A 16,961-nucleotide genomic window follows, 5' to 3' on the forward strand; every position below is an offset into this window, starting at 1 on the left:
TCACTCTGCCAACTACAGCCAAGGTTTTTTTTTTACCTTAGTAGCATACTTAAGGCTAGTCCCCAAAAACTGGGGAGGTGGGGGCAGCTTTTTCCTTCAATCAAATGTTTCAGACCAAATAGTATCACCTCGTTTTTATTTGGGATTAAGTTGTAGCCAATTGTTTTCCATCCAGGTTCCTATTTCTTCCAAACACCTGCTAACCAAAGTAATAGCACCTGCCACATCATCAAGCCTAATGTATAACTGAGTATTGTCGGTGTAAGAATGGAATCTAAGATGATATTTCTTCAAGATATCCATAAGAGTATGAAGATAGATATTAAAGAGAAGTGGAGAGAGTGCTGATCCCTGCAGCACACCACAATGCTGAAGGAGAATTTCCGATAAGAAACCTCCCGCCTGAACACATTGTTTGCGCCCGGTAAGAAATGAAGTAAACTACTCTAGAGCACAAGAGTCTACATTCACAATATTTTTCATTTGGTCCAGCAGGATACTGTGGTCCACCGTATCAAAAGCAGCGGATAGGTCGAGCATCTCAAGCAGGGAAAGTTTACCTACATTCCCTGCCTGTAACATCTCGTCCCATACAGCCAGCAGTGCCTTCTCCGTCCCATGCATGGGGCGAAAACCGGACTGCAAGGGATGAAGGAGACCACAATCCTCGACATAATTCTGTAATTGTCTTGTAACCACCTTTTCCAGGATGTTACACTGGCAAAGGGACACCAGTAATTGGATGATAATTAACGTGGTCCTCAAGATACAGACTAGCCTTTTTCAATAATGGGGGACAACTGATAATTTCAAAGAATCAGATTAACAAACCTAGTCATAAACGGAGTTAATTCAGAAGAAAGTTGTTTAGCAACTAAAGCAGGGAATGGAAAGAAAGAATCATTTGTAGGTTTCAATTGATTCAAAAGAGCACAAATATCCTCTGAAACTTGTTTAAAGGTAAACTGAGCTGTCCCAGTCATTACAGTCTCTGATATACCAACATTTTCTTTATTTGGGTTGGCAACCTCCGGTTGAGATATACTGTCTGGTTCTCAATGAAGCCTAATGTTATTTTGAATATTCAAAATGTTATCTCTAAAAAAATTATTCAGCCCATTGGCATGAGTTACAGATGAGGTCTTCACTGGAGAATTTATATTGGGGCTAACAAAATCTACAATTGTTTTAAATAGTTCTTGCGGGAGATTTATTGCTGTTGTAATTTCTTTTGACAAAAAGTTGGATTTAGCTTAAACACAGCCTTTTGGTAATTACTCAATGCTGTACTTGCCAATGCGGCATTATCAGGTGAATTACCATCTATTTTTGTGGTATTTATGTTCCAGTTTTAACTCAAGGAGTTCTGTAGTATACCACGTCTTAGATGACTTTTTGGTACCAATAGTTCTCAGAGGTGCATATTTTGTACAAATGTTGCTCATAATTTGGGTCCCATCTTGAAATAGGGTGTCACAATCATGTAAATTAGTACAATTATTCAGTGCTATACTTAATTTGATTCCGGGTATGCTGTCCAATTCCTTTTTCTTTCGCACATGTTTAACACCAACAGGGGCCGGGGTACAGTTTTCACATTGTTCTGCCTTAATAAGAAAACAGTAAGGTGATGGTCTGTCTATCGAATCGGGAATGTGTCAACCATACTAATCCCTTTTCCTCTGGCCAGAACTACATCAAGACAATGGCCCAGTATGTGTGAAGGTGTATGGGCTAGCATTGAAACCTCATGTTGAAATAGACGTTTGTGTAATTGCCTTGAATCTGGTTTGGTGGAATCCTCAACCAAATATTAAAATTGACAATACACAGCAGTTCCTTATATTTTCTACCTGTAGAAATTAGAAAATCATCCAAACCCTCTAAGAAATGTGCTGACGACCCAGGAGGCCTATAGATCAATACGATCCTTACTGAGTACTTTGGAGTTAGTGAAAAGTTCATAACACCTATCTCACAGGTATTATCCCATTGTTGGGGTTTGAGATAGTCAAACTTTAGATGGGATTGATATATAATTGCTATTCCGCCACCCACTTTGTCCTGTCTGTTAATATGATGAATTGACTAGTCCTCTGGTATTAAACTATGAAAGATGGAATGAGAGGTGTCTCTGAACCACATTTCTGTCATAAATAAAACATCCAATCTCTGGGACTCAATTATAAGATAGACCTCTATTGCATGATCAACCGCAGATCTAGTGGTTAACAATCCTGCTAATATTGACATCTGAGTATCTAGATGTAGTTCAATACAATCACTCACTAGTGTTGCTTTTTCAATTCCCAGGCCCCGGATTTTTGATAATGCACAGAGCGAGAAGGACCCCTTATTAATAGTCATACTCAGCAATGAGTCCCTTGTGTAATAGATTTGTGAAATAATTTATAATTGATATAGTGGTCAGGTAAATCTATAGGTGGCCAAAGTACCAGTTAACCAGCTTACCTACAGCAAAGATACCATAACAAGAAAAGGGAAAGAAAAAGGCAGCGTAGCACGCCGTCCAGGCTAAACAGGCTTTGCGTCAGCGCTTCGTGCTGACGCGGGCCAGTTATGGCCTGTGTCGCGTGAGTGGCGCATCAGCAGGGACGCGCTATCAGCAAGAATGATGGGCAATTAAGTCCGAAAAGCACGTGGTGATCGACACGCGAGGAAACAAATCCTCAACAATACGGTAAGCGAAGTCAGCAATCACCTCGTATTTATAGATATAAAAATGTATAAACATGTGCCTTGCAATTTATTGAAACTGTTAAAAAGGCAATATTTCAAAAAATAATCTAAAGTGGCAATCGGCATAAAAAGACAATCACTAACAATAATAATAATTAGTACCCGGCGAGGGTCAACCACAATGCAACAAGCATTCTGATTGGCCCTCGTCGGAGCATTACTCGGCCGGGAATCCCTCGACCGGGATTCCATGCCTTTGTCCCCGGCAGAGGGCGTGGCAGCCCCTCAGCCAATGAAGAGGCTCGAAGCGGGGCCGTAGCCGCTCCGAGCCTCCACACGGCTGGAGGCCGCTTTCGTCCCCCGCCTGGGATTGAGGTAAGTTTTTTTTTGTTTTATCTCCCCTCCTCCCCACCTTCCCAACGCCACTTACCTGCAGTTGTCTTCTTTTTCGAGAGTGAACGCGCTGGGAACACTTCTGTTCCCAGCGCATCTGCTCCCGATGGCCGCCATGGAAAGGGAAAACGGACTCGGTTTTCCCTTTCCCGACGGCCATTTCCTTGGACATTTTTTTTTCTTTTCTGTTCCGAAACGCTGCAGCGTTTCGGAACAGAAAAGAATGCTATTAGTACCCCAGTTTTGCGGGCCTGGGTACTTATAGCAATATTCCCCTCGCAGTGGGGGCATTACCGAGTCTGGGAATGCCCCGAGGCCTTAGCTCGGGCCTATAACTATGGGCCCTGGGGCATCACCTGACTCGGTAATGCCCCCGCTGCTCGGGGCATATTGCTTAATTATTTAACTATCTTTGATCAATTTTCCTAGCAATCAATGTCACTAGCAGTTTTATAGCATATCCCCACTCAGAATCAACTGAAGCAGGGCGCTGAGCGCTTTGCGCTGACGCGGGCCAGTTATGGCCTGTGTCGCGTGAGTAGCGTATCAGCGGCGGCACGCAATCAGCAAGAATAAGTCTCTCAACAATACGGTAAGCAAAGTCAGCGATCACCTCGTATTTACAGATTATAAAAACGTATTAAACAAGTACCTTGCAATTTATTAAAACTGTTAAAAAGGCAATATTTCTAAAAATAATCTAAAGCACCAATCGGCATAAAAAGACAATCACTAACAGTAATAATAATTTTGGTGAAGCCCTGGTATTTGTTTAGCAGAGTCACAGGATGAATGGATGTTTTCATGTGTTGATGTGTTGCTCCTTCACAAAAAATGCAGCAAGAGGGAACAAGCATTGCTAGAGACAATATTTGTGGCTTCTGTAGAGGCACAGTACACGCATTTGCCAGTAATTACCATCATATGCCAGGTAATTACACTTTTGTCAGGTAAAGACATCATATATATATATATATATATATATATATATATATATATATATATATATATATATATATATATATATGCACTATGCACTTTATGTGTGAAGGCATGGGGCACTTTAATTAAAGAGAATGTGCAATTGTTGCCGCTAGCCACGAGGTATTATTACGATTGGACTGTGTTTCAATGAAGGGACCACATTAGAATTCATGTAATGTATTAGCTGTGTGGTTAATTCATATTGAGTGAAGAGTAGACTCCGACATGATTATTCAATCACGGATTAAGTAGCTTAATTATGTAGGGACTAAGCCCTTTTCAAATATGGCCGCCAGCATTACCAATAAAATTAAGTCCCTTCTTCTCTGTTCATGGTTGTTCGATCCCCATGTCCCATTTCGATGTCTGCAGGCATGCTTTAAACGCGTCGACTTTCTTGGGAAGACTGAAAGATGTATTTTAACTAATAAAGAGGCCATTACGGATATGCTGGTGACGCGCTGATTTTTCAAGCATGGTATGAAGGAGAATGCTCCTCGAATAACTGACGGTCAGCCAGTTCCTTTGAAAACATATATATATATATACATGTACTTACATCATAACCAGGGATTGCAATGAAATGTCCAGGTACACATCTCATGTTTAGGTACTCCCATTAAATGACCAGGTACACAGACCACTGAAATGCATTCAAATGCCTAGCTACTTGCATAATTTGGTGGGGGGGGGGGGGGGTGTGTGTGTGTGTGAATGTGTTTGCATGGAGGACAGTGTGTGGGTGCTGGAGTCAGTCTGTGTGGTGTTTAGCATCTGCGGTGCAATGTGTGTTGGGCGTGGGGGCAATGGGTGTGAGGGTAGGGCATGTGGGGCCACTGTGTGTGGATAGTCTGCATAAGGGAAATGTGTGTGCGTATGTGAGCTGTGTCTTGTGTGGAGAGCAGAATAGGTGTGTGGAGTTAGTGTGTGTGGGGGTAGTGTGGGAGAGGTGTGTGTAGAGGCAGTGTTTGGGAAGTGCGCTTCGACAATCTGTGGGCAGTGTGGTTGTGGGGCAGTGTGTGTGTGCGTGGAGGGTGGAGAGGTAGGGTATATGAGTGGTGAGGTAGTGTGTGTGGGGGCACAGTGTAGGGCTGTGTGTTGTGTGGGGCATGGTGTGTGTCAGCAGTTTGTGAGGGCTCGCCATGAGGGGCAGTGTGTATGTGTGGAGGCAGTGCTTTTGTGTGGGAGCCAATGAGTGTGTACATGTGGGTAGCATAGACTGGGGGTGTGGGAGGCAGTGTTCTGGCATTGTGGGTAGTGTTGTGGGGCATTATGTCTGAAGTAGCATTGTAAGATGTCATGGGAGAAAGGATTGGTATGATGTTTGGAAAGTGTGTGTGTGCGAGAGAGAGAGAGAGAGAGAGAGAGAGAGAGAGAGAGAGAGAGAGAGAGAGAGAGAGAGAGAGAGAGAGAGAGAGAGAGAGAGAGAGAGAGAGAGAGAGAGAGAGAGAGAGAGAGAGAGAGAGAGAGAGAGAGAGAGAGAGAGAGAGAGAGAGAGAGAGAGAGAGAGAGAGAGAGAGAGAGAGAGAGAGAGAGAGAGAGAGAGAGAGAGAGAGAGAGAGAGAGAGAGAGAGAGAGAGAGAGACATATGTTTTGTTCAGGGGCCCCTGTGTGTGACCAGTGTTATGGGGCAAGTTGTGATCTGTGAGAGTTGTGCATCCAAGGTGTGTGGGGGCAATGTGTAGGTGGGGGGGTGGGGGGTGTGTGTGTGCGTGCGCGCAGAGCGTACAATGATTGAGCATTTGGAGGCAGTGTGTATGCATGGCAGAGTGTGGGAAGGATGTTGGGATAGATCATGGGGCAGGTTGTGGACTGTTTTGGGTGAGAGTAGTGTGTGGGGGCTGTGTGTGCATGTAGGGGCAGTGTATGTGCGGGTAGTGTGTGGTGGTCAACGTGTGTTGGGGCAGCATGTTTAGGGGCAGTGTGTGTGTGAGAAATAGAGAGAGAGAGAGAGCACTGTAGGTGCCTGGCACAGTGTGTGCCTGTGCAGCAGCAGTGTGTGGGGGACAGTATGCAGTGGCAGTATGGGGGACAGTGTATGGTGGCACTATACAGGTAGTGGTAGTGTGTGAGGCATTGTGTATGTGTGGCAATGTGTGTGTGTTTGATGGACAGTGCGTGGGATGGACAGTATGTGTGGGGAAATCTGTGAGGGTAAATATGTGAGGGAGTGTCTGTACAATGTCTTGGGGCAGCTGATGGGGAAGCGATTGTGTATTTGGGTGGCTATGTGTCAGAGGCCATGTGTGCATGGTAGTCTCTATATGTGGAGACATGTATGTGGGGAGGAGGTAGAGAGTGTGTGTGGAGGACCATGTGTGTGGGCAATGTGTGTGGGCAATCTGTTTAAGGAAGTTGTCTGTCGAGAGAGTCTGTGTGGGGGGATAGGGCAATGTTTTGGGCATTGTGCAGGAGACAGTGTGAATGGGCAGTGTGTATGTGTGGTGGGGGCAGTGTGGTGGGGCAGTGTGTGGTGGGGTTGAAATGTGGCAGTGTGTCTGTGGTCAGTATGTGTGAGGGGAGCAGTGTGTGTCAGGGTGGTGCATGGGGGAAGTGATGACATTGTTTGTGGGGTCACTGTGTTTGTGTTAATGTGTGTATGTGAGGGACATTATGTTTCTGAGAGCAGTGCATGTGCATTGGGATGTGTGTTTCTGGGTGTGTGTGCATTGTAAGAGGCAGTGTGAAAAGGCAGTGCATGCAGGCAGTATGTGGGGGATGTGTGTGTCAGGCAGTGCGTGGGCTGTGTTTGGGGCTGTGGCAATGTGTGGGGGCAGGGTATGTGTGTGGGTATTTATGTGTGGCAATGTGTGTCTGGCAGTGTGTATGGGGGTATACAGTGAATATGTGTGAGGGCATTGCATATGGGGCCAATAGTTGTAGTTGTGTGTGTGTGTGTGGGTAGATGGGACAATGAATGAATATGTGTAGGTGACATGTGGTTTTGGGAGCAGTGTCTGTGGTTGCAATGTGTTTGTAGGGGCAGTCGGTATGGTTGCAAAATGTATGTGTGGGCAGTGTGTGTTTGTGTGAGAGGGCTGTGTGTGTGTGCAATATATGGTGGCAGTGTGTGGGCTGTGTGGAGGCAGCATGTGTTGAGGGCAGTGTATGGAGCCTCTGTGTCGGGGCAGTGTATTCCTGTGTGGCCTGTGTATGTGTGTGAGGGGGATGTGTGTGTGAGTGGGCAATGTGTATTTGTGTATATGTGTGTGTGTGTGTGTGTGTGTTTGTGTGTGTCTGGGACAGTGTGTGTGGCAGGAATGTGTGTGAGCGTGCATGTGTGTGTATGGGCAGTGTGCGTAGGCAGCAGATATGTTTATGTATGTGTCTTTGTTTAGGCAGAATATGGGGGACAGTGTATGCATGTGGTTAGCAGTTTGTAGGAAGTGTGTCTTTGGTGGATATGTGTGTGTTTGGTAGGCAGTAAGTGTGTGTGTGTGTGTGTGGTGGGAAATGTCTGTGCAGTGTGTGGGGAGGTTGTGTTTGTGTGTGCCACGTAGGACATGTGGGTTTAGGAAGGATGCCAAAACTACTGTGATTTCTTCACCATATTATAGCATATATGCAAGGAGGGGCCAACTTAAATGAAAAAGTGGATTTTTACAAATGCCTCTCTCCTGCTGGATGTGGGTAGGTAGGATTTAGGGCCTCTGCAGCAAAACCAAATATTCAAATCCATACAGTTCATAAGAGGTTTGTTTGTTTGTTTGTTTATTTATTTGTAGAGCGCTCCGGACCCGTGGGTAAAAGGGCGCTTAAGGAATCGGTTACAGGCATAAGATAAGCATTTACAGATACAGAGTACAACAAGTTACAGGGAGCATTTACAATTACAAAGTACATCAAATAGAGAGCATTTACAATTACAAAGTACATCAAATAGATTTACAACGTACAACAATTTACGTATAATACAGGTGTGGTTACGGCTGTTAGAGTTTCGAGATGAGGTTAAAAGCTACTCTTTGTTCAGTAACCAGCCTATAACAAGTTTCCTAAAGATAGGGAAGGACTCAGTGGTTTTAATGTTGAGTGGTAGGGTGTTCCAGAGTTGGGAGGCTAGTACAGTGAAGCTGGCGCCTCCTGCTCTTTTTAAGGCAAATCTGGGCACTAACAGGCATAGGGAGTTGGACGATCTGGTGGTTCTGGGTGTGGGTTTTAGAGTGAATTTGTCAGAGAGGTACAGTGGGGCTAGGTTATTTAAGGCCTTGTAGGTGAGGCAAATAGTTTTGAGGTCGATTTTTTGCTGTATGGAGAGCCATTTACACGCTTTCCTGGTAGTGGAGATGTGCGCACGCCATGGGATGTTCAGTGCTGCACGCAGAGCATTGTTCTGAAGAACCTGGAGTTTGTTAGTTACGGATAGGTTGGCTCCTAGGTACAGGCTGTTGCAATAGTCTAGTTTGGATTGAATGAGTGCTCTGGCCAGAGTGAGGCAGCTGTCGGGGGATAGGAAGGGTCTGCTAGCCCTGATTAGCTTGCCCGTATAGGCGGTGGCCGAGGCAGTTGAGTTGATTTGTTTGGAGAGGTTGGTGTTGGCATCGAGGTGAAAGCCTAAGGTTTTCACACTTTTAGCAATAGGGATGGTGTGACCGTCTATGATAATATTCTTGTAGCTAGGACTGAGTTTAGACAGGTTATGAGGAGAGCCGACCAGCAGAAGCTCCGTCTTCTCATCATTCAGGCAGAGGCCGTGGGTGGCCATCCATGCCTGAATGATGGAGAAGATTTCGTTGATCCGGGAGACGTCCGCGTTGTAGTTGCCTGAGATGGTGAGGAGGATCTGGGTGTCATCTGCATAGTTGGTGTAGGTGACACCCAGACGGTCCAGTTTGTCGAATAGGGGCTTCGTAAATATATTGTACAGGGTGGGGGAGACACAGGAGCCTTGAGGGACTCCACAGGTAATGGGGATGGGGTCAGCAGCGGCTGTAGTTGAGAAGACTCGCATGGTTCTAATCGCCAGGAAGGATTGTATCCAAGCGGAGGCAGAGGAGGTGAAGTGGGCTGCGATAGATAGGTGGTTGCATAGGATTTCGTGGTCGACTAAGTCGAAGGCCGCTGAGAGGTCTAAGAGAAGTAGGATAGCTGCATTGCCTTTGTCTTTGATTTCGTCAATCTGGCTTTTGAGGTCAACCAGAGCGGTTTCAGTTCCATGTAGAGGTCTGAAGCCAGATTGACGTATCCCTAGCAGTTGATTAGATTCCAGGTACTCCTGAATCTGGATGTAGGCAACTCTGTCCAGAATTTTTAGCAGAAAAGGGACAGTGGTGATGGGTCTATAGTTGGTTGGTATGGCAGGGTCTAGGGATTGTTTTTTTAGGAGGGGGAGCACCCAAGATTGTTTTAGGTTGTTGGGGACAAAGTTGTTTGCAAATGACAGGTTGATAAGCTTAGTGATGAAAGGGGAGAGGTCTCTGGCAGCGTCTTTTATTATTTGGGCGGGGCAGCTGTCCCCTTTGCAATTAGAAGGTTTTAGGGAAGTGATGATTTTTTGGACTTCTAGGATAGTTACTTTCTTAAAGGTGAAGCCTGTGTTGGGTTTGATCGGTGTTGGTGGGCTTAAGCTAGGGTTAGTGGTTTTGTTGCTGAAGAGTTGTTGACGTTTGTCCTCAATTTTGGTCTGGAGCCCTGTGATTTTATTGTTGAGGGCATTCTGGATGCTAGAGCACCAAGGTTTGTCTTTTGGGCAGTTGTCTAGGAGGGGAATAGGGTTTTCTAGCTCCTTTAGAATTTTAAATAATTCTTTAGTGGAAGAACCTGCCTGGTTAATCCTAACGTTGTAGGCATCTTTTTTAGTGCGAATAATCTCACTTTTGTATAGTGCAGAGGTGGTATTTAAATTGGATTTGTTTACAGGTGATGGGTTGGTTTTCCATAGTAGTTCAAGTTTAGCTTTCTTTTTCCGGAGTATTTTGAGTTCGGGAGTGTACCACGAATTCAAGTGGTTTATTGGTTTACTTTTGCGTAATTTCAAAGGGGCAATGGTATCGATGGCGGTGGCCATGGAATTGTTGAAGGTGTCAACTAGGAGGTTAAGGTCAGCAGTGTCCGGTAGAGCGTTAAGGGTAGGTAGGACCAGAGGTAATAGTGCTTCGGCAGTGATGTTGCGTTTGTTTCTGGTTGGGCAAGCTGGTGCCAGGGGGTATTTCTTAGGCGTGGACTGGTTGAAGTGAATTTCCAGTGGGATAAGGTAGTGATCCGTCCATGTTAGAGGTTGGGGGTCTTTACAGGTAGTGTTGCAGTTAAGGGTTGCTACCCAGTCGAGAATTCTGCCTTTCTGGTGGGTCGGTACGATACTGAGTTGAGCAAGTCCGTGCTCAGTTAGGGCGTTTGCTAAGGATGCAGCTGGTGCGTCTTTGGGGTCATTGTAGCCTAGATTGAAGTCGCCAAGGATAATAATTTGTGCTAGTGGCTTGGAGTTTTCTGTGATGAGCGCTGTAATGTCTTCTTCGAAGGTTCCAGGCGGGCCTGGGGGTCTGTATATAAGGTGAAGTGTGATCGTACTTGTGGGGGATGTTTGTAGCTTGATTGTGAGTAACTCACATGATTTAAGAGATAGGGTGGTGACTTGTCTGCAGCCAAGTGGTGTTTTGTAGATGAGTGCTACGCCTCCTCCCTTGCCATTAGGTCTGTCAGCTCTGAGGATGGAGTAGTTGACAGGAATGGCTAGCGATAAGTGTGGTCCTGAAGCCTCGTGTAGCCATGTTTCCGTTAGGGCAAGGAAGTCAAGATCATGGGTTAGAATGGTGTCAGCAATTTCAGTGGGGTGTGCGGCCAGGGATCTGGCATTGAGTAGGGCTCCTTTTAAGGAAAGTGGGGCGGGCACTTTGGGGGTCTTTGGTTTCTTTGAGGTTTTGGTGTTAAATTTGGCTGGGGGGATGCTATTTGTGAGGGGCAGCCTAGTGCCTAGTCTGTTGTTACGGGCAGTGATGTCTGCGATGGTAGAGCGTGGGGGTTCTGGAGATTTCAGTATGGGGAGCACAGTGAGAGATGGAACACTGAATGTACCGTGAATCCGAGTTTTGTTAGGGGTCACGATGGCTGGGGAGCTGTTATCTCCGGTGGAAGTAAGGTGAGAGTGGTGGTTAGGTGGAAAAGGCGGCTGGGTGGGTAGGAAGGGAGTGGGGCAGGGGATCGGGTAGTGCCTAGGAGGTTATTTCACCTCCCCTCCTCTGGGATGTGGACCAAACTCTTTGCTTCAGTTTATGCAGACTGCAGAACTCATTGTGCACAGCATGGCTGATTCCAGGACACATTTCCAGAAACAGATAGGTCAGTGATCAAAGTTGACAGAGAGATCCAGTGTAGAGTCCCCGGGTCTACCCGAGTGTTCCCTTAATTCCTCGCCTCTTTGCGACTCCAATATGACCTTATCCCACTCCTGTTTCTCCTGTACCATCTGGTCCTGCCTAGGTCTGACCTGGCGTACCAGAACCTTCATGCCTTTCTATCCATCTATGTGCTGATGTTCCCCTGTCTCTCCTTCACTCCGTACTCATCTTATTTTCATTCAGGCTTCCTGGATGTTGTTTTCTCCATGGTATTTCTTTCATGCCCTCATGTGCTTCTGTTCTCAGTACAATTTCTACTACTACCCTCACTACCACCACCAACTCTTGGTACTCCTCCTACTGCCTCCTCTCTATTATTGTCTTCCCGTTACGTAACCTCATTAGTCTCACTCCTTTCCTCTGATAGTCACACCTTCTTGTGGCCCCTGTGTTTCACCATCTCCTCCTACATCCTATCTCCAACCACTTCCGCTCCACATCTGGGTCCTGATATTATTGCCTTCTCCTCCTCTGTCACCTGTCCTCCTTCTTTGCTGTGACCACCTTCTTCAGCTCCTTCCTTACCGCTAACTACTTCTGCCAAATATCCTGCTCTTATGTTACCACCTCCTTCTTACCCTTCTCAACTCCCACTGCTTTCTTTTGTCTACTCTCACCCTCTATTAGCACAGCCTCTGTTTCTTTGAAAATTCTCACCACTTCCTTCTGTCCACTTTCAAACCCTGATCATACAACCTCTTCTTTGACCATCTATGCTCTCATCACTTCCACCTTGATCTGCGCAGGGGCAATGCTCCTGTAGCTTTTCCCCCAAATTCAATGTTTGGTGAGGAAGCAATGGGCTTACAATATTGCATCTGCATGACTCTATGACACATTGTATGTACCTTTTAAGTTTAAAAATGACTTCCCCAATGTCCTGGATGAAACATTAGCAATATTGCAATAGATGATATCAGTTTATAGTGAATGGGCATCTTTACATTTAAAGATAAATACACCTTTCCCAATATTGGAGGTGAAGGTTTGATTAAACGGAGTTGCAGAACCCCTCCAAATAAGGTTTGTATCAGGCTTCGTTATGCACCTAAATCTTGTGAATACAACACTTTATATTTTTCCATGCGAATCATTTACACTGGCTGTCCACAACAGCACCCCCATAGATCATTGATTACACTTCTGACAGCCAACTGGCATGAGTAATGCAGTTTATTTTACACTCTGCCCTGTTGATAATTGTACATAGAAAATAAAGAAAGTGGGTTCTATGTACCACTTGGATCTGAATTAATTAGTGTTTTTTTCACGTTGGAAGCATTTTACATCATGAATATGCTGTATACATGCTCTAGGACACTTTAGAGCATTGAGACTGATTTATAAGACGAGTGTACTACTGTGTTAAGTCGGATCTTAAACACGGAGTGCATTTGTGTTTTGTTTTCCTCCAATGTGTTGTTGGCTTTAATAGAGGTAGTTCAGCTGCATTTGCATCATTTTTCCAGCTTTGCAATGTGGGATATTGATTTAGGCTCAGAGTTTAGCAGTGAATGTGCATGGGCATTTCGTACTGGTTTCTCTCTTTGTTTGAGAAGCATATCAGTGTCATTTAATGGATTGAGATTTTTGATGTGCTGATATTTTATCAGACCCTCTCAAAACAGTTGCGTTTGTCATTTGTGATTAGTAAAAGCTTTTGGTGTTAAATACGAAGATGGGTTTTGCATAGTTTTAGAAGATTGGACGTATTTGAGTGTGCATGGATGAAAGGGCACAGCAAATGTAGTTAGCCTCAGCAGAGAGAGTAAGGGGCCTGTTTACTTTAAACATCCACCCCACCCAACCAAGGTATGATGCACACAGGTAGGCAGTGTGAAAATGTATCAGAACTTCTTTCATGGGATTTAAAATAGAACATTAGCAGCCCTTTCAAGCAAAACTAGCGGACAGTGTTTAAATGGGACATGGTCAACACTTTTCAGCAGTGGTGTATATATTTTAGTGCAACTGACCTTCCAAGTAATTATCAACATTTCTGATATATATTTAGGCACAGCAAGCTATTTTCTCAGGGGAGCAGCCATACCCTTTTCATGTCAATGTTAAATACTCATCTCAGAGCTAATGCTTATTTTATAGCACTATAACCCCACATTTCATAGCAAGACTGCAATGCTTTGTGACATTACCCGATGGTTAACAGTTTCACCGGAGAACTGAAGTACTGAACTAGAACAGTCTTTGAGCTCTTCTCTCCATTCTTCAAGGGGTGTGATACACACTGTTGGACAGTGCGAGAAGACTCTGTTTTTGTATTGGCGTACTTTCAATCTTGTGCTTTTCATGACTTCTCCCTCTGCCACGTCTGACTAGTGAGTGGCATTGCGAAAAACCGACCACATTTCAAAGGCACCATCCACATTATAAATCTCCTGATTCACGTGAAGGATACCAAATTCAAACAGACATAGAGCATCGGACAAGACAGTCACAACAGGTAAGCCTTAAATGAGACCGCTAGTGCCCCAATTCTAGCCTGTCGGAGTCAATGTCCTGAAATGTACCTCAGTGAGTTTATAACCCTGCTGCCTAGATCAATGTTTAACCTGCTGGATCTATATACACCAGCTTGATATCCGTGCAATCTTTCAGAAAAGACCAGTGCCTGAAGTAAAATGAATATTCTCTTTATTATTAATAGATGAGCAAATGAAAAATCAGCCATCTCCAAGTAGGGTTTAAACGAGGTGTTGGCAATGTGGATCAAGTATTTAGGCCCCTCTTAATTATATTACCTTAAAAAAGGTTGACTTAATATTGCTCAATCCATTGCTCGTGATTGCTAGTAACTTTCCAGTGTTGCTACAGTAAAGAATTGTTTTTGTTCAAGAGTTATACCCATTCATTCATTTATTCATCCATTTCCGAGTGTCAGTTTTGCATTGCCAGGGTTTGAAATCCATTTTTCTCTCTTGTTTAGGGAGGGAAGGTCGGAGTTAAATTCGGTTTCTTGTCTGTCATTCCTGATAACCTGCTGATTCTGTTTATCCGTTGATTATTTGTGGGTTGAGGGAACCTTGCAGGGGGAAATTCTAACTCAAGTGCTATCTTACCTAAAGTCAAAAAGTGTTCCTATTCCCTGGTGGTTTGGTAGATGTGTCAATAGAAGGTTAAACTAAGTGCACTGCTTACATTCCTTTTGTCCTTATCACCCCATTGGTGATTGCTGCACCATATTAAGAATTGGATGATTTCTTTTGATTTTTAAAATAAATAAATAAATATTATATTTTATCAACCAGCTTGGTTCATGGTCCATTGTGACCCAGAGTATTGGAAAAGGGTGTGTATATGAGTGGTGTACCATCTCAATATTGAATCTAACCTAGCATAGGCATTTCAATCGCGTGCTCCATACTGGCCCGAGACTAAGGTGTGCGTCGCCTGATTGAAGTCCTTAACAACACGCCTCCAGGTGCCCAGGCCATGCTGCTTTGTTAGAGAAGCATGAGTGAGGGGACCCCTCTCTGTGCTAGCAAAAGGGGTCCTGAATACTACAACTCCCTATAGGGAATACCTGCGGTTACAGGCTATTTTATGGCCCTCTTTTCTACTGTGAGAGGAACTCTGCCTTCGCTACATTTTCTACCAAGCAGATCACAGGTGTAGCCTGGCCTTCCCTCTGCTGTAGCTCTCATCTCCCCTAGTACTAGGGGATCCCCCCAGAGTTCCAGTTATAACTCCCTGCTTCTCAAACACTCGTGGCATTGCACCTTCTGGTCTGCCTGTCTGTGGTCATGGAAAATCTATTTATTCTAAGCTAACAAACATGAAGCTCTGTGAAACATGGACAGCATGTCCCATCTGCAAATTTAAATTGACCCACATTTTTGCTTCCCAACATGATAGCTAGTATTGTAAAAGCTATTTGTTGAACTGCATGTTCCACAAAACACACTCGTAACTCCCAAAGGGGGTACGTTACACCCCAATCAGGAGAAAGATAGATTTGCCACAATATGATGAAGCATTGTGTTATGCTGTATTAGGAAGTATAACTTTGACTGAGCAGCTATGTATGTAGCCCCCATTTGAAGTCAGTTTCAAATATAAAAGTAATAAAACGGGCATATTTACATTTTGCAGGTAGAACATCACAAACAGTACTGCAGCAATTGTAGGATATTCAAGAAGTTCAATCATTGGCCAATCAGTCTGCCTGAGCCTAAATACCAATTTTTTAAGAGTGCTCAAACCTTCTAGTGGGCTCGGTGGTGCAATCACTGGTAACATTCTTCCACTCCTCCAAAAGCCCTAGATCCTGAAAAGAAACAAAACATGCAGAGATCAGTGCATCGGGATATGTGATTATATTGGTCCAAGAATGCTGGCAGGTCTTTGCAACTGTAGTAATGTGTTTTACATCGGTTTTAAAAAACATTAAAAACGTGAACGGGTTGAATAAAGGAAAATGAGAATTGAAAAAGTAAAAGGTTAGGTGGGGGTTGCTCCAGTTTTATACAAAAACCGAAAAAATGATAAAAGTAGTGTGTACTTACTACAGGTGCAAAGACCACCAACACAGTCTTTAAATCTATATAATGACATGAATACAGAAGGAGACTGACCAGCATTTGACCGCCTTTAATCCTTGCGCTCTTTTTCAGTAATTCCTGACCAATTATGCTACACTGTGAGCCATTTTCTAGGTCACATGATAGTGCAGAAATTAAGTGGCATAGCGCCACAAACATTCTGGTATCTTGATGTTCTTTAATCACTCACCTTCAGCTGTTCGACTCCTCCAACTCGTATCCCATCCACGCCATTGTTCAACCAGTACGTCAGAGCTTCCTGTACGAAACGAAATGTTGTCCATAAAAATGTCAAAACTAAAGAACACACCACTAAGCTTCCGATTTCGCCATCTCAATTGTGCACTGAGTTTTGGATTACCCTCACCCCAAACGTTCCGTTTTTACTGTAGTTTTTAATGTGAAAAGTCTTACCTTGATGTCTTTTTGAAATGTATTGCTGGAGACAACAGTACTGTTGAACCACGCATTCTCACCCTTGTAGTTGGGAGTAATATCTAAGACGAGCCCAATATCTACAGAAAGGAATATCAAAGCAAGAGAGCTGGTTCAATCACTAACATAAATGTAACAGATAACATGAGTCACACACCTTGCAAGATTATGTCTTTAGTCTTTAACAGCATGTTCTGATCATTTAAAAAATAAAAAAACACTTGCACAGAGGGCTCCAGATCAGTGCTGGAAACGGAAAAATGTTAGTTCATAACTCACCACTGGTGGAGGGTAGTACAAGAGAGTCATAAACAATGCAGTGGGAATGGGCAAGGGCATAGTTATGTTTCTTATAGCAAGTGACAGACTGAGCAGGAGTTATTGACACCATACTTTTTAGCGTTTGGTTTACAGATGGTTGTAAAGCGTAACCTGAAAGAGCCAAAACGAATGGGATGGAGTACAAAGGATAACATTACATTGGCGGATAAATACAGTGTTTTGGGTATATGCTGTCTTGGGTTTCTGATTTGCTGGGAGCCTCTGAATGCCACTT

At 44.2% G+C, this 16,961-nt stretch overlaps 1 protein-coding gene across 1 annotated transcript in view; it reads right to left on the reverse strand.

Annotated features, from left to right (window-relative positions):
- The window catches only part of LOC138452837 (amino acid transporter heavy chain SLC3A2-like), a 540,336-nt gene that overhangs the window by 92,589 nt on the left and 430,786 nt on the right, over positions 1–16,961 (reverse strand). Inside the window, exons 4-6 of the mRNA XM_069605181.1 lie at positions 16,385–16,485; positions 16,161–16,229; positions 15,632–15,696 (exon numbers count right to left, since the gene is read on the reverse strand). Of these exons, the coding sequence (XP_069461282.1) occupies positions 15,632–15,696; positions 16,161–16,229; positions 16,385–16,485 (235 nt within the window). The remainder of the gene's footprint in view (positions 1–15,631; positions 15,697–16,160; positions 16,230–16,384; positions 16,486–16,961) is intronic.

This window comes from Ambystoma mexicanum, chromosome 4p (assembly GCF_040938575.1).
Source record: "Ambystoma mexicanum isolate Mex_15411 chromosome 4p, UKY_AmexF1_1, whole genome shotgun sequence".
Lineage (NCBI taxonomy): Eukaryota > Metazoa > Chordata > Amphibia > Caudata > Ambystomatidae > Ambystoma > Ambystoma mexicanum.